Source organism: Mustela nigripes, chromosome 16 (assembly GCF_022355385.1).
Source record: "Mustela nigripes isolate SB6536 chromosome 16, MUSNIG.SB6536, whole genome shotgun sequence".
Classification (NCBI taxonomy): domain Eukaryota; kingdom Metazoa; phylum Chordata; class Mammalia; order Carnivora; family Mustelidae; genus Mustela; species Mustela nigripes.
This window is the reverse complement of record NC_081572.1, coordinates 15,096,599-15,114,918: the sequence shown is the minus strand read 5'-3', so window position 1 is coordinate 15,114,918 and position 18,320 is coordinate 15,096,599. Positions and strand designations below refer to the sequence as shown.

The 18,320-nt window shown below is 36.9% G+C and overlaps 1 protein-coding gene across 7 annotated transcripts in view; it reads left to right on the top strand.

The window, feature by feature from the left end:
* Positions 1 to 18,320, top strand: part of TANC2 (tetratricopeptide repeat, ankyrin repeat and coiled-coil containing 2) — a 365,238-nt gene that overhangs the window by 111,401 nt on the left and 235,517 nt on the right. For 4 of the 7 annotated variants that reach the window (XM_059379769.1, XM_059379768.1, XM_059379773.1 and 1 more), the window contains exon 4: positions 16,570 to 16,752. In XM_059379769.1, the coding sequence (XP_059235752.1) occupies positions 16,570 to 16,752 (183 nt within the window). Of the gene's footprint in view, positions 1 to 8,826; positions 8,907 to 16,569; positions 16,753 to 18,320 lie in introns of those variants that run through there. The other 3 variants (XM_059379772.1, XM_059379770.1, XM_059379771.1) reach the window with 2 other exon arrangements.

Sequence of the window (18,320 nt, the reverse complement as noted above, 5' to 3'; positions counted from 1 at the left end):
GAAATTTCACAGTGTGGAAGATCTCTTGACTTTTGGTAAGATTTATTTCCCACTCTCTGGCAAGCATGTTTTACCACAGTATCTAGTAGTTGCTGCTTCTTATTCCCCAAGTTTAATCATCATGAAATTATCAGTATAGTAGTACAGCAATAGTATCCTATGAAATTGAGGGACAGTTAAGATTATTACCTAGAGCAGGAGAATTAATGGAAGGTAGGACAGTGAAAATATATAGCTGACCCTGAATGCATACTGCATCTGATGATCTCATTCTCAGGTCAATAACTGCAAACCAGGTGTTAGGGATATGCTGATTTGTTTTAGCAAGAACCCATATCTAAAATAGTAGCAGCAGTGGGAGTCACAACCTGAATAAGTTACAGAAATACACTGTCTTCAAGATTTGTCTATCCTCGAGCGCCTGGGTGGCTCAGTGGGTTAAGCCGCTGCCTTCGGCTCAGGTCATGATCTCAGGGTCCTGGGATCGAGGCCCGCATCCGGCTCTCAAGTTACAGAAATACACTGTCTTCAAGATTTGTCTATCCTCGAGCGCCTGGGTGGCTCAGTGAGTTAAGCCGCTGCCTTCGGCTCAGGTCTTGATCTCAGGGTCCTGGGATCGAGGCCCGCATCCGGCTCTCTGCTCAGCAGGGAGCCTGCTTCCCTCTCTCTCTCTCTGCCTGCCTCTCCATCTACTTGTGATTTCTGTCAAATAAATAAATAAAATCTTAAAAAAAAAAAAAAAGATTTGTCTATCCTCTGCACTGGGCAAATAGATGAGTTGAATGGCAATGTGATAAGAGTCATCACCCTAGGATCTTTCCAGCGTTTAGTGATTGGATCCACTTTTACCTTATACCTTAGAGACTAATTGAACTTAGTTCTGGATGTAGGTCTTGAACTTCACTGGGCAGTACAGTAGTCATTGGCCACATGTGGCTGTTAAACACTTGAAATGTGGCTGGTCTGAAGCAAGATGTGTTGTATATGTAAAATACACACTGGATTTGAGACTTCCTATTTTTCTGTTTCAAATATTTCAAGAATATTTGCCTTTACTTACTGAAGCATTTTTTTTTTTTTTTTATAGTTGCTTTAAGGTCTTTGATTTTAATTCTAACATCTTTGTAATCTCAGGAATGCTGTTTATGGATTTTTTCCCCTTATGTTGAGATTTTCTTATTCCTTCATATGTCATAATTTTGGATTATGTTCTGAACATTTTAAATATTATCTATGAGACTGTGGTTTTTATTTAAATCCTATGGAGAATGTTGTTTTTTGTGTGGTTAGTGGCCAGTCAAGCAGAATTTGTTCAGGACACAGTTCCTGTGGGGGCTGTGTTTCCAGTGTCAGTTCTGTTTTCTAAGCATTTGGAGTACTACTGAGATGGGTCCCATGTGTGTGACCAGTGTCCATTCTTGGATCAGAGTAGTGGTACATCTTGTTGTTCTGTTCTCAAAGCCCGTGTGTGCTATTTAGGGTCAGATCCATGCACACAGAGAGAGCTCTTAGATAAACCCAGAAGTTCATATACAGCTTTATGGGATTGTTTTCTTGATATCCCTTCTTACACCAGTCTTATGAACAATTTCCAGCTCCCTCCTTTCCCAGCACTCTTGCTAAAAAAACAGACTCTGGTTTTCCCATTCTGGTGTTCAATGACTGTAATGGTTTGTATCTAGATCAAGATAAAAGGACATAGAGAGGGAGGATTTACCACAAACTAGTGGGCTCACAATTCTTGGAGTTAGAGAAAAGGGTTTCTTTTCGCAGAGTGTTAGGTGCCTGCTCAGTCACCTGTACCATCTCTGTGTAGCTGCTGACAAAGATTTGTCTGGACATTGATATAGAAGATAAGGAGGAAAAGAGGGCTTTCCCTAGTCTCTCAGACCAGTTTGGGCCCACTAGGGAGAAATTTTATTGGAGCTCTTTCTTACCTGGTATACAGTTCTGAGTTTTAAGTGTCCTGGTCAGGTAGTACCTGAGGAAGAAACATGGTAAGTTCATCACCACTTCAGTGGAACTGCATACTCTGTGCTCCTTTCCCAGTCCTACCACTGCTATTTTCTTTTTCAGTCCTCAGATAGCTACTCTGTGCATTCTTTTGTTTTGTTTTGTTTGTACATTTAAAATTTCTAAAAATAAATTGTATATTTTAGAGTAGTTTTAGGTTTATAGCAAAACTGAGTGGAAGGTACAAAGAGTTCCCTGATGGCTCTTGGACGCATATGTGTAGAGCCTCCCCCATTATCTGTATCCCTCACCAAACTGTTACGTTGTTTATCATAGATGACCCTACCTGAACATATTATCACCCAAAGTCCATAGTTTACAGTAGAGTTCACTCTTGTTGAACTTTTTATGGGATTTGACAAATGTATACTGACATGTGTCTACCATTATAATATCATAGTTTCACTGCCCTAAAAATCTTCTATGCTCTGGCAATTCATCCCTCCCTCCCCCAATCCCTGGGAACCACTAATCTTTTTACTGTTTCCATAGTTTTGCCTTTTCCAGAATGTCATTCTATTGGAATCATGTAGTATGTCCCCTTTCCCAGTTAGCTGCTTTCACTTAGTGTTGTGCATGTTAGGTTCTGCAATCTCATGGCTTGATAGCTCTTTTTTTTTTTTTTTTTAACTGCTGAATAATACTCTGTTTCCTGGATCTGCCATAGTTTATTTACCATTCATCTCCTGAAGGACATCTTGGTTGTTTCCAAGTTTTGACAATTATGAATAAAGCTGCAATAAACATGCATGTGCAGGTTTTAGTGTGAATATATTTTCAACTCATTTGGGTATATACCAAGGAGCACAATTGCTGAATTGTAAGATCATGTTTAGTTTTGTAAGAAACTGCCACACTGTCTTCCAAAGTGGCTATACCATTTTGCATTCCCACCAGCAATGAATGAGAGTTCCTATTGCTTTGTATCCATGTCAGCATTTGGTGTTGTCAGTGTTTGGGATTTTGACTGTTTTAGTAAGTATGTAGTGGTTACCTTATTGTTGTTTTAATTTGTAATTCTCTGGTAACATATAATGTTTTCATGTGCTTATTTGCCATCTAAATGTCTTCTTTAGTGAGGTATCTGTTCAGCTCTTTTATCCTTTTTTACCTGTGCTTTTCGTCTTATTGAGTTTGTATATTTTGGATAATGGCCTTTTATTATATGTCTTTTGCAGAGCTGAAGTTTTAAATGTTGAAAATTTAAATTAATGATGTCTAACTTATTATGTCTTTCTTTCATGGATTATGCTTTTGAGGTTGTATGTGAAAAAGTCACTGTAGGGGCACCTGGGTTAAGCCTCTGCCTTTGGCTCAGGTCGTGATCTCAGGGCCCTGGGATCAAGCCCTGCATTGAGCTCCCTGCTAAGCAGAGAGCCTGCTTCCCCCTTTCTCTCTGCCTGCCTCTGCCTACTTGTGATCTTTCTCTGTCAAATAAATAAATAAAATCTTAAGAAAAAAAGGCACTGCCATACCCAAGGTCATCTAGTTTTTCTCCTGTGTTACCTTCTAGGAGTTTTATAGTTTTACATGCTACATTTAGGTGTATAATCTAATTTTTTGTGAAGGGTGTAACTTCTGTGTCTAGATTCATTTTTTTTGAATGTAGAGGTCTAGTTTTCTCAGCACTCTTTGTTGAAAAGACTGTCTTTTCTCCAGTGTATTGCCTTTGCTCCTTTGTCAAAGAGCAGTTGACGTAGTTTTGAGGGTCTATTTATGGGCTCTCCATTTTCTTTTCTTTCTTTCTTTTTTTTTTTAAGATTTTATTTATTTATTTATTTGTCAGAGAGAGAGAGAGAGAGAACCCACACAAGCAGGCAGAAGGGCAGGCCCACAAGCAGTCAGAGTGGAAGGCAGAGGCCGAGAGAAGCAGGCTCCCTGCTAAGCAAGGAGCCCGAATCGGGACTAGATTCCAGGACGCAGGGATCATGACCTGAGCGGAAGGCAGCGACTTAACTACTGAACCACCCAGGCATCCCTGGACTCTCCATTTTCTTATATCAATCTATTTGTCTGTTCTTTCACCACTATGACACTGCCTTAGTTACTGTGGCTTTGCAGTAAGTTTTGAAGTTCAGTAATGTCTGTTCCCTGACTTTTTATCCTTCTTCAAATATTGAGTTTACTTTTGGGGTCTTTTGCCTCTGCATATAAACTTTAGGATCAGTTTGTCAATATTAACAAAATAATTTCCTGGGAGATCTGACATTTTGACAATATTAATTCTTTCTTTCCATGAACATGAAATATCTTTCCATGTATTTAGATCTTTTAAAATTCCTTTATCAGAGTTTTGTAGTTTTCCTCATATAGTTCTTAAACATATTTTGTTAGAATCATGTCTAAGTATTACATTTTAAAAACTCACAGTTTGGTAATTCTGACATCCCTGCCATATCTGTTTCTGGTTTGACACATATTCTTTCTCTTCAAATTGTATTTTTTGCCTTTTAGTATGGCGTTTAAGTTTCTGCTGAAAGGTAGACATGGCATTCTTGGTAAAATGAGTTGTGCTAAGTAGTAATGTAATGGTAAAGTGTGGGACAGGGGAAGTGCTCTGTAGTCCTATAAGGAAGCTGGAAGTGAGCTCTCTGCTTTCTTTCAAGGGTTTAAGTTGCATTCAGTGGGAGAGTAAATGTGGAATATGTTTATTCCATCTTTCCTAGAACAGGAACCTAATCATGTTTTTCCAAAGATATAACTTTACTGATACTTATAAAACACTCATATGACTTGTTTCTTTGTATTAATTCTCTTATGTAGAACAAAGGAAGATTTGGGGTTGAAGGCTCTCCCACATGGTGTATATTCATAGATCTCTTTCCAGTGTGAGTTCTCATGTAAAGGCAAGAGGGATCATTGAAACCTTTCCCACATTCTATATATATGTATAAAGCTTCTCTTCAGTTTGTGTGCTCACATTTTTCCCGTGGGATGAGTGACTTCTAAAAACTTTTTCACAATCATTGCATTCATAGACTTTCTTCCCAGGATGTACTTGCATATGTTTGGTAAGTTTAAGGTTTCCATAGAAGGCTTTTCTGAATTCATCACAGTCATGGTGTTTCTCCTCTGTGTGTATTCACATAGGCCTGTGAGCTTACTTTCCTACTGAAGGCTTTTTCTCAGTCATTTGTGGTTGTAGAATTTTCTCCCCATTGTGGATGCCCTGGTAAGAAGTAAAATGAATGATCCTGCTGAAGGCTTTCTTTTAGTCTTTTTGTTCATAGTTTCTGCCCAGTGTGTATTCTCTTGTGTACCACAAGACCAGACATTAGTAAAGTTTGTCTCCAGTGTGAAATCTCTTGTATATTTTGGGGATGACTATAGACCAGATGCTTGTCTGCTCTGAAATTATTTGAAGAACCCTTCGTTTTAATTCTCCTTTTTCTTTGAAGAAAATAATGGTTACTTAAGGCTTTCTTAGAATTCTTATATTCGTGATTTGTTTCTCTTAATGATTCCTCTTGCAAAATAAGATTAGTGCTTCTTCTGAAGGCTTTTCCACATAGATTATATTGATAGAGTTTATCTCATTAAGATTCCCTTCTATTTGCATCTGATTTATGCAGACACTGTAGTGAAAAGCTGAAAGCATTCCCTCTCTGATATCTGCTCTCACTACTTTTCTTCATCTGTGTCTGGAGATCTTAGCCAGTGCAGTAAAGCCTCTGTATGGAGAGATGTTCTTTCTGTACTAAGATCAGGATGGTGAGAAGAAACACTGAAAAGAGACCTTAGGACAGAGCATCCAGGCAGATGGAAGGGTCAGAGCTGGGCCCCCACAGAAGCCGGGGAGCCTGAGTCAGCTATGCCACCCCTCTCTACCCAAGGGCAACTCCAGTTACCCAGCTCTCAATCAGGCCAAAGGACAGGAGCAATAAACAAGCCAAACATTTCTACTATTATAATGCTTTCATTCTAGAGGAGTGAGACATAAAAGAACCAGGTAATTTCAGGTCATGATAAGTGCTATCAAGAAAACAAAATAGGGGGACACCTGGGTGGCTCAGTCAGTTAAGCCACTGCCTTCGGCTCAGGTCTTGATCGCAGGGTGCTGGGACCGAGTCCTGCATTGGGCTCCTTTTTTGGTCTCTCTCTAGCAAATAAATAAATAAAATCTTTAAAAAAAAAAAAAAGAGAGAGGTGGGGAAAAGAGTGAATGTTAACTTTAGGTTAATCCTGGTAGCATTAGGCATTAGGTTAACACTGGTCAGCATTTTGTTTTTTAATTTTAGCCATTTCACTAGATATACAGTGACATCTCCTAATTTGTATTTCCCAAATGATTAGTGATTGTTTTTTCACGTGTTTATCAGACATCCATATCTCTTATTTAATGAAATGTCAGTTCAGATCTTCTGCCAACTTTTAAAATTGGAGTAGTTTCTCGTTACTGAGTTAAGAGTTTTACTTATATTCTAAATACCAGTCCTTTAACATGTATGTGTTTTGCATATGTATTCTTTCAGTTGATACTGGTTTTATTTTCATTTTGTAACAGTGTCTTTTTGAAGAGTAGATTTTTAAAATATATAAATATTTATGAATCCCAAAACTTACCAGTTTTTCTTGAATAGCTCATCTTTTTTGGGTTCATTGTAATAAATCTTTGCCTGACACAAGTTCATCTGGATTTTCTCCTGTGTATTCTTCTAGAAGTTTTATAGTTTTAAATTTTACAGTAAGGTCTATGATCCATTTCAGCATGATTTTTGTATGTGATAAAGATTTAGGTAAAGGTTTGTTTTTTCTGTATGGATATCCAGTTGTTCCAAAGCTATTTGTTGAAAAGATTATCCTTTGAACATTAGGTTGTCCATACACTTGTGTCAAAAATTAGTGGACTAGGGTGCCTGAATGGCTCAGTCAATCACCCAACTCTTGATTTGGGCTCAGGTTGTGATCTCAGAGTTGTGAGATTGAGGCCTGTGTTGGGCTCTATGCCCAGTGCGGAGCTGGGATTCACTCTCTCTCCCTCTACTCTTCTCTCCTTCCTCTTTCTTTCTAAAAATAAAAAAAAAAAGAAAAGGAAAAGGAAAAAAATTAGTTGACTATATTTGTATGAGTCTTTTTCTGAACTCTGTAGTCTGTTCCATTGATTTCATGTCCATTCTTTTGCCAGTACCACATACTGTCTGGATTACTATGACTTTATAGTTAGTCTTGAAATTAGGTCCTGTGAGACTTCAAAGTTTGCTTTTCCTTGCTCAAAATTGTTTTGTCTGTGTTTTTGAAATTTTTATGTATAAAGTTTAAAACCAGAGGTGCATGGCTGGCTCAGTTAGTAGAGTATGAGACTCTTGATCTTGGGGTTGTTTCAAAAAAATGAAATCAGCTTGTTGATTTTTACCAAAATACTGCCTGCTGGATTTTCACTGGAATTGCTTCAAATCTATAGATCACTTTGAGAATAGGCATCATAAAGATAGCCATCTTCAGATCCATGAACAAATTCTATCTCTCCATTTAGATTTTTGATATTTTTCATCAGTGTTTTATAGTTCTTAGCATACAAATATTGTACTATTGTATTTATTTTGTCAGGTTTATTCCTGATTAATTTCATTGTTTCTAATGATGCTATTTTGATGGTGTGCTTTTTTTTTTTTTTTTAAGATTTTATTTATTAATTTGACAGAGAGAAATCACAAGTAGACGGAGAGGCAGCCAAGAGAGAGAGAGAGGGAAGCAGGCTCTCTGCTGAGCAGAGAGCCCGATGCGGGACTTGATCCCAGGACTCTGAGATCATGACCTGAGCCGAAGACAGCGGCTTAACCCACTGAGCCACCCAGGCGCCCCTTGATGGTGTGCTTTTAAAAGTTTTCATTTTCCAAGTGTTATTGCTAGTATGTACAAAGACACTTGACTTCTGCACTTTGAATTTACCTAACCCACTTATTTTATTCTAGTAGCTTTTTTTTTTTAAGATTTTATTTATTTATTTGACAGACAGAGATCACAAGTAGGCATAGAGGCAGGCAGAGAGAGAGAGGGGGAAGCAAGCTCCTTGCTGAGCAGAGAGCCCGATATAGGGCTCGATCCCAGGACCCTGGGATCATGACCTGAACTGAAGGCAGAGGCTTAACACACTGAGCCACCCAGGTGCCCCTACTACAAAGGTGCTTCTTTGTAGATTCTTGAGAGTTTTCTATAGAAGCAGTCATGGTGTCTGATTACATGATCCTGTCTGAGTTATTATATTTCTCAATGCCTGTTGCCTGCCTCATACATGGATCTGTTACAAGAATATCGCCAAACTACAAAGTGATATAAGCCATGAGTTAAAAGGATGTTTGGAGTAATTTAGGCGAGCACTCTTTGTTTTTGAAATATGTAAAAGTCCTTTGACTTTAGGGGCTATTTTTTTTTTACCAGGCTTTTAAAAAATAAAATTTTATTAAATTATAATATATAAACGGAAAAATTCACGAATCGTATGTGTAGTTAGTGAAGTATCATGCGGGAGGTTTTGATTTGTAAGTTTTATTTGTGGTTAGTCATGTAATATGAAAAATTAGAAGGCTGTTCTATAGAATAAGTATTGCCTTTGACTAAAGGATTTATTAACTTGAGCTTTAATATCTAATAATCTTCTATATTAGACTTAGTGATGACTGAAATTTTCATTGAATTATAATTACTCCTGATGCTTCTTTAGTGTCCATCTACTTGATGTCCTTGTGCTTTCTTAGTTCAGCTTTGAATATTTAATCACCAGGTGTTCAACATAACAATTTTTTAAGCAGGTTATTTTATTCTGCCATATTTTTATCACATTATTACAGTAACTTTTATTTGGTTGATTGAAACAGGAAAAGTGGTAGAAAAAAAAAGATGGAAGATGAAGATGAGTAATTTGGAATACCAGTAAATATCATCCTACATGCTTGGTAAATTGAATTCCCAATTTCATTTCCCTCTGTTATAAAATAAACGATCCCTTCATCCCTTTGCAGTCTCTTTCTCCCCTTTTACTGCCCTGTTTCTTTCTGTAGCAGAGCTTCTGTAAATGTCAAAAGAGTCCATAGTTTAGGCTTTGTGGGCTCTGTGGTCTCCCTTGCAACTACTTAATTATGTCATTATGGCACATAGACAATATGCACATAAATATGTGTTGTGATCCAGTAAAACTTACTTACAAAAATACGTGGAGGCCAGATTTTACCAGCAACCATTGTATGCTGGGCCCTGCTCTAGAGCTAGCACTTTGCACCCCTGGAAAAATGTTACTTATTATCTTTCACCAGAATATGGGTACTCAATAAATATGCTGAACATATGAGGAATGAATGAGGAGCATTGCTTAAACATTGGGAAAAAAAATCATCTGTTCTTTTTGCCATGCAACTTTGCTGTAGTTCCCACTGAAATGGGCCAAGTGAAATGTCAGTGAACAGAGGTCTTAAATATGCTCCACTGGTTTGACTTGGCCTCCTACACACTTGTGATCTACCTTGAGAGGAGCAGTCCCACATATTCACCACCTCTTCAGTGATTAGGCCCAGTATTGCAGACCCACTGGAATAGTTCTGAACCTGATAGCTCAGCCTTCTTCAGCTGACCCACAGTGAGACTCACAGTCTCATGAGTCTGTAGACTCATGAGAAAAGTAAATGTTATAGACTACTGAGATTTTGAGGTTGCTAGTTACTCAAGAAAAACTGGCTAATGTAGCTGAATTCTGTTAATGTTTACCAGTACTTTACTTGAAACATAGTTTTTTTTCCTCTTTAGCTACAGTGAGTTCAAGCACAATTTATAGGACAAAGAATATGGAGGAAAATATTTTTAAGTAGAAAAGTGAACTAGGACATCCAGACTGGACTAATTGCAGTATTATTCCTTAAGGAGTATTATTAGATCCTAAAATTATCAACCAAGTTCTCATATTGGAACATTTCACATGAAGAGGGATGCTTCACTAAATCAAATGCATTCTTCTAGATACATTGCTTTTAAAAAACATAATGCTGATTTTTCTCAACAAAAGGATTCCTCAGGGAATTATATTAGTAGCATGACTCTCTGTGTGTAAACATAAAATATTGTAATTCAATATAATTCAGTCTCAAGTCTATTCATGAATGCCCAAAGATTAGAAATCTATTATGAGAGAAAGAGAGACTTGAAAAATATGTCTAGGAGATACTATATCCATCTGATCATTGTTCCAGAGAGAGAAAAAGAATAGTTGGAAGAGAAGAATTAGTCAACATAATCAAAGAAAGGACCCAGAGACTAACGAGCAGAAAAAAGTTAAGTCGAATCTCAGTAAAATGTCTAAGCTCCAAGGATAAGGAATAAACTCTGTATTTCTGCCAACAGAATCTTGGAGGAAAATAATAGTGGTCTGGCCTGTGGTAATGCTAGGAAAAATGGAGAGAGTATAGCTGATTTGAAATTTATACTGATAATCTGTAGAACTTCTAATGCATTTGTTGCAAAGGGATGTGTCAGGAAGAAATTAATAACAATTTACTAGGTTTCTCGGTTTGAATAAATATGTGAGTAGGTGGTAAGTATCTACATAAAATTTTTTATTGAAGTAAAATTCACCGTTTAAAAATGTATTATTTTTATTCAGTGGCTTTTAACACATTTATAATGTTTTACAAACATTATTGCATTCATCACTCCAAAAGGAAATTCTGTACCTCATAAGCAGTCATTCTCCATTCCTTCCTCCTTGTAGTCCCTGGCAATCATAGTCTACTTTTTCTCTAGATTTGCCTATTCTGAACATTTCATATAAATGGAATCTTACAACGTGTGACCTTTTGTGTTTTTTTTTTTTTCACTTAAACATAATATTTTCAAGGTTTATCAATACTGTAGCGTGATTCGGGCTAGCTTCTTTTTATTGCCAAGAATATTCAATTATATAAATAGACCACATTTTGTTTATCCATTCACCAGTTCATGACATTTAGTTGTTTCCACTTTTGAATATTGTGACTAATGCTGCTATGAACATTCACTTTCAGGTTTTTGCTTGAAAACTTGTTTTCATTGCTTTTGGATGTATACACAGAAGTGGGATGGCTGGGTTATTCTGTGTTTAACTTTCTGAGGAACAGCACTCTGTTTTACACAGCAGTCATACCATCTATATTCCTACCAGCAATGTATTAGGGTACTAACTGACTTCTCTACATCCTCAACAAAACTTTTTTGTTGTCTGTTTTTGTTTTGTTTTAATCGCTATCCTACTGGGTATAAAGCGATATCTCACTGTGACTCCTGATTTACATTCCATAATGATTAATGATGCCGAGTACCTTTTCATGTGCTTTTTGTCCATTTGTATCTCTTCTTCAGAGAGATGTCTATTCAGATCTTTTTCCTGTTTTTAAATTGCATTATCACTTTGTTCTTGAGTTGTAGAAGTTCTTTATATAGTCTGGATTCTAGACTCTTTTTAGATACATGATTTGCACATATTTTCTGCCATTCTAGGGGTTGTCTTTTCACACCTTTTTTTTTTTTTTTTGAGAGAGAGAGCATGCATGTGCATGGGGCGGGGAGTAGAAGGTGGTGGCAGAGGAGGGGCAGAGGAAGCAGACTCCCCACTGAGCAGGGAGCCCAAGGACCCAGGGCTTGATTCCAGAACACTGAGACCATAACCTGAGCAAAGAGCAGATGCTTAACAAACTGAGCCATCCAGGTGCCCCCATTCACACTCTTGTTATAGTGTCTTTTGATGTATAAACCTTTTGTCTTCCAGTTTACTAATTATCTCTTCATCTCTGTCTAATCTGTTTTTCAATTCATCTGTTGAGTTTTTATTTTTATAATTTTAATTCTTAGTTTTATTTTCTCCAAATATTTACGCATACTACTACCCCCCCCCCTTTTTACATGCAACATGACACAGACTTTTTTTTAAAGATTCATTTATTTATTTGAGAGAGGGCACAAGAGAGATAAAGTGAGTGGGGGTGGGACAGAGGGAGAGAAATTTCAAGCACACTCCCCACTGAGCACGGAGGCCAACATGGGCCTGATCTCTTAAGACTCATGAGATCATGATCTGACCCAAAACCAAGAGTAGAATATTCAACCAACTGAGCCATCCAGGCTCTCCTACACAGACTTGATACAGCATTTAGTCAGTATTTCTCGGTGGAAACTCTCAGCACTTTGATCCAGTAATACTATATGTATTATCTATAGAAATACTATGGAAAGAGTTGTGTAAGTGGCCCTTAATTAGAGATTGGTTATGTTATAATGCATGATATATCACAATCGTTTTTGGTGGATTTTTTTTTTTTAAGATTTTACTTATTCATTTGAAATAGATACAGAGAGAGAGCATGAGCAGGGGGAGAAGCAAAGGGAGAGGGAGCTTCCCAATGAGCAAGGAGTCTGACATGGGGCTCAATCCCAGAAACCAGAGATCATGACCTGAGCTCAAGGCAGATGCTTAACCATCTCGGCTCCCCATGGTAGGTTTTTTAAATGAGTTAGAATTGCATATGATGAAATTACAACTATAACACAATTGGGAACCTAAGTGAGACACTTGCTTTAATTTTTTAAAAAATATTTTATTTATTTATTTGTCAGAGAGAGAGAGCGAGCGAGCATGCACTAGTGGGGAACAGCGGTAGAGAGAGAGGGAGAAGCAGAGTCCCCACGGAGCAGGGAGGCTGATGTGGGACTCGATCCCAAGACCCCTGGGATCATGACCTGAGTTGAAGGTAGCAGCTTAACCAACTGAGTCACCCAGGCATCCCCACTTGATTTAATTTTACTTCTCAGTATAAACCACATTACCATCATTTCATGTAAGACCATGTGCTTGTTTTTTAAAAATTTCCACTCTTTTACCCCAGGTTTATTGAGGTATGATTGAGAAATACAAATTGCATATATTTAAGGTATATAACATGTTATTTTGATAAATGTATACATTGTGAAATAATTACCACATCACACTAATTCAGTATCCATTACTTCATAAAATTATCCTTCCTGTGCATATGTGAGAATACCTGAGATCTACTCACTTAGGAAATTTCAAGTATACAGTGTATTATTATTATCACTGCTAGTCATCATGCTGTCCATTAGATCTCCAGAATTTACTTAACTAATTACTGAACAATATCTCTCTTTTCCCCTCATCTCCTTAGCCCAGGTAGTCACCATTCACCTCTCTTTACTATGAGTTTGGCTTTATTTTTTAGATTACACATATAAATGAAATTATGCAGTATTTATCTTTCTGTGTCTGGCTTATTTGACTTAGCGTAATATTTTCTAGATTCATCCATGTTGTTATAAGCAGCAGGATTTCCTTCTCTTTTATGGATGAGTAATATTCATTTGTGTGTGTGTGTGTGTGTGTAAATCACATTTTCTTCATCTGTCATTTGACAAACACTGAGGTTGTTCCAGATTGTGTCTACTATGAATAATAATCCCTCTTTGGAATGATAGTTTTATTTCCTTTAGTATATACTCAGAAGTAGGACTGCTTGGTCATGTGGTAGTTATATTTTTAATTTTTTGAGGATCCCGTGTTGTTTTACTTAATGGTTATACCAATTTACATTGCCATCAACAGTGTACAAGGGATCCCTTTTCTCCACATCAGTGCCAACACTTGTTAGCTTTTGACTTGACTTTTTGACTTTTTTTTTTTTTAAGATTTTATTTATTTATTTGACAGAGATCACAGTACACAGAGAGGCAGGCAGAGAGAGAGAGAGGGAAGCAGGCTCCCTGCTGAGCAGAGAGCCCGATGCGGGACTTGATCCCAGGACCCTGAGATCATGACCTGAGCCGAAGGCAGCGGCTTAACCCACTGAGCCACCCAGGCACCCAACTTTTTGACTTTTTGATAATAGCTGTCTTAACAGGTGTGAGGTGGTATCTTATAGTGGTTTTGATTTGCATTTTCCTGATGGTTAGTGATATTGAACATCTTTTTATGTGCCTGTTGGCTATTTGTGTGTCTGCTTTGGAAAAATGTTTATTCTCGTCTCTTGCCCATTTTATAATATAGGTTGTTTGTGTTTTTGCTATTGAGTATGAGTTTCTTTCTTTTTTTTTTTAAGATTTTATTTTTATTTATTTGACAGAGAGGGAGAGATCACAAGTAAGCAGAGAGGCAGGCGGTGGGAGGGTGGGGGAAGCAGGCTCCCTGCTGAGCAGAGAGCCTGATGTGGGGCTTGATCCCAGGACTCATGGGATCCATGATTCCAGGATCATGACCTGAACCGAAGGTAGAGAGGCTTTAACCCACTGAGCCACCCAGGCGCCCCGAGTATGAGTTTCTTATGTATTTTGGATATTAACCCTAAGGATGTATGGTTTGCAAATATTTTGTCTGGTTCCACAGGTTGCTTTTTCATTTTATTGTTTACTTTGCTCTGCAGAAACTTTTCATTCGATGTAGTCTCACCTGCTTACTTTTGCTTTTGTTGCCTGTGCTTTTGGTGTCAAATCCAAAAAACCATTGCCAAGACCAATTTCAAGGAGTTTTTCTCCTGTGTTTTTGTTTAGGAGTTTTATGGCATCAGGTCTTATGTTTGTCTTTAACCCATTTTTCAGTTGATTTTTGTATATAGTATAAGATAAGGATCCAATTTCATTCTTTTCACGTGGCTTTTCAGTTTTCCCAGCGCTGTTTATTCAAAAGACTTTCATTTCCCCATTGTATATCCTTGGTGCCCTTGTCAAAGATTAGTTGACCATACACGTAAGAGTTTATTTGTAGGCTTTCTATTCTTTTCTTTTTGGTCTGTGTTCCTTTGGTCTTCTGCTCTGTTTTTATGCTGGTTACTATAGCTTTGTAATATACTTTGAAATTAGGAAGTGTGATAGCTCCCACTTTGTTTTTCTCTCTCTGAGAATTGCTGTAGTTACTTAACGTCTTTTGTGATTTCATAAAAATTTTAGAATTGCTTTTTTCTACTTCTATAAAAAATGCTATTGGAAACTTAATAGGGGTTCCACTGAACCTCTAGATGACTTTGGGTTATATGGATATTTTATTTTATTTATTTTTTTAAAGGTTTTATTTACTCATTTGACAGAGATCACAAGCAGGCAGAGAAGCAGGCTCCCAGCTGAGCAGAGAGCCTGACGTGGGGCTCGATCCCAGGACTCTGGGATCATGACCTGAGCCGAAGGCAGAGGCTTTAACCTACTGAGCCACCCAGGCGTATGGATATTTTAACAGTACTAATTCTTCTGGTCCATGAACTTGGGATATCTTTCCACTTATTCTTCAGTTTCTTTCATCAAAGTCTTACAGTTTTCAGTGTGTGGATCTTTCACATCCTTGGTTAAATTTATTTCAAATTATTTAAATCTTTCAGATGTTAATTAAGTATACTACTTTAAATTCTGTGCCTCATTGCTCCATAATCTCTATCCCTTGTGAGACTATCTCTTTTGAATGGTCTTTCTGATTTACTTTTTTCGTATTGTTTTACCTCTTTGTGTTTGTTAATTAAGGGCCAGATACTGTGTATGAAAAATTATAGCAGTAATTTGAGACCTATGACAATGTTGTCTCCCTCTAAGAAGATTTGTATTAGTTTTTGGCAGGCATTAGCAATCCAAGATTGCCTTAATTTAATTTTGTGGTAGACATTTCGAGCTGAGCTTTTCTTCCTGTTAAAGGCCAGACTAGCTTTGGTTCATACTTACTCCTAGAGTGTAGCCCTTTGGGCTTCCAAACAAAAGAGTTGGAATTTTACCAGCTTTCCCTTCTGTATATTGGTTTTCTCTGCATTTCAATATTTGCCCTTCCAGCTCTAAAACTGTCAATAGCTTCTTAGCCTCTTAGATGCCACTAAGTAAAAAGTAGCCACAAATACCAGGCTTCAGTCCTCCCCCCCCCCCACCAATTTTTTTTTCTTTTTGTAATCCTTCATCATGCTATTAACTCTTCAGTGCCCAGGAGGATTTAAAAATATATGTATAGTTCTAGTTTTTCTTAGAGAAAAGTTGGTCTGAAGTATATACTCTGCCATTATTAGAAGTAGAAGTCAATAGGATATAGGTAGAAATACATAATTTTTTAAAAAAAATCAAAGCAGATTCAAAAATCACCGTATAATAGTGTCAGTCTTTCCTACTTGTATTTTCACTACTTTCTTTAAGAAAAGAGTGAGAAATAGAGTTACATTGGTCCTACTAGCAATTATACATATTGGATTATCAAGCAGGTGAATATCTTCTTTTATGGTTTTTATCAAGGGGAAAATATCAAAGACCAGTGCTCTAATTGTAACACTTACTGCGTTGTACCATAATTATTTCTTTATGGGACTGTATCATTCATGGGGCAGTGAGCCCTTATAAGGAGGAGCCTTATTTTATCCATGTTTAATTTCCTAGTGCTAAACCTGGTGTTAAGTGTCCATTTAGTAAGTATAGAAAAGAATTTGGGTGTTGAAAATAACCTTATTTGGCTTTTCACCGTGAAAATCAACGTGGGTATAAGATGTTCTGAATTATCTTAAAAGGTAGATTTTAACAGAGAAGAATCTTTTCTTATCAGCTCTCTTGTTCGATCCTTTCCTGTCCTAACAGGTGGCATCTCCACAGAAAGCGACTGTGCTTTTGAGCCAGACTACGCCGTTCCGCCACTTCCAGTGAGTGAAGGTATGCAGCACATTCGGATTATGGAGGGCATGTCTCGCTCTCTTCCATCCTCCCCCTTACTCACACATCAGTCTATCAGTGTTCGGCTCCAACCTGTGAAGAAGTTAACTGGTAAGGACTTTACCTAAATTTAGTATGTTTAACAGGAAACCTAACAGTATGGCACTTGAGGTCATAACAGATATATTTATGTGAATCTTTAGGTTTTTCCTTTTTGGCCTTCCTAATGTCACAGACATTGGAAAGTGGAACTCCTACTGATTTTAATTTAGGGAATTAGAATAATATGCAGTTTGACAGATTGATGTATTTATTTTCTAAGTGATCCATCTGTTGTGGACATATTTTTCTAGGCTTTCAGGAAACTTCTGGTTTTGCCAGAATACACTGTTGTTCTGATTTCATTTATCAGCTTGTTTGTGTCAAATTAACAGATGGAGATGTTGTAATTTTAGGGTAGTAAGAGCTTCATAGTTCAGCAAAGGTACATCAGTCATGTTTTGTTTTTAATCCTAATCTGTATATTTCACATCCATTTCTAAAAGCTGATTTAGATATTTTTTCCTCTCCCATTGTATATTCTTTCAGCTTCTTAGGGTATTAACTGTAATTCATAAGTTGTGGATTGTACTGACTTTTTAATATGATCTCAGTATATATTACCCATTCAGTTCCAGTGATTAGGTATGAAACTGTGTGTCTTAATTATTGAATGACCTTTTGTCTTTTTAAACTTTTTCAGAGAAGAAATTTTAATATGTTGAATGATACTTACATGTGAAAATATGTAAGCCTAGGTCAGTGTCTTAGGTTTCTTTTAACATTATCAATATATATCTGGTATCATTAAGTTGACTGGTATTGGTGGGTTGTGAGTGATTGGGGCAAGAAATTAAGTCATTCCCAAAGGATACATTAACTACTTCCTATATGTCTGGCACTGAGCTAGGCAGTGGGGAGGTTTGATTATCATATGACAGTTCAAAAGAAAACAGAAAGAGAGAAAGGAAAATGGAATTTTTAGACTCTTCATCTATTTTGAATAAAAATTTTACAATGTGTATAATTTTCATGAAAATAATAGTATTTCTTTATTCTTTAGTTCTGCAAGGCATAAATCATGCCTCTTATATTGTTTTTAGACTTCTTCAGATAACTGAGTCAAAGTCTACTTTGATTCTTGGGTCATTAAATAAAAATCAGTAAAATAGCCTAGTAACATTTTACTGAAATATTTATTCCCTCTGTTATCTAAAAATAGGATAAATTCTATGTGGTTGAGCTTAATAAAATTTCTTTGCTTAGAAATCTCCCCTTTTTCTTGTAGTTTAAGATATTACTGTTACTGAAATACAGTCAAGCAAATATAATATGGCTACCAAGTGATGTTTGTCATTTACCACACATTGGAAGAGTTAGCAAGAAAAGTTGTTTCTTGCAGAAATGAAACTGGATTGCCTGAGGTTCCTATCCCATCTGCCTATCCCAGTTTAAGTTTCAACTTAAATAAGGAACTTTATTAAAAGATAAGTACATTTAATAACAAAGTCATTTACATGCCTGATATCACAAGATGAGACAGGGAAGTAGTAATAAGAGACACACTTGATTATTGACATGTGTGAACTATTCGGTTTTAATTTTTTGATGTTTGAAGTATTTGAATGCTATCAAATAGT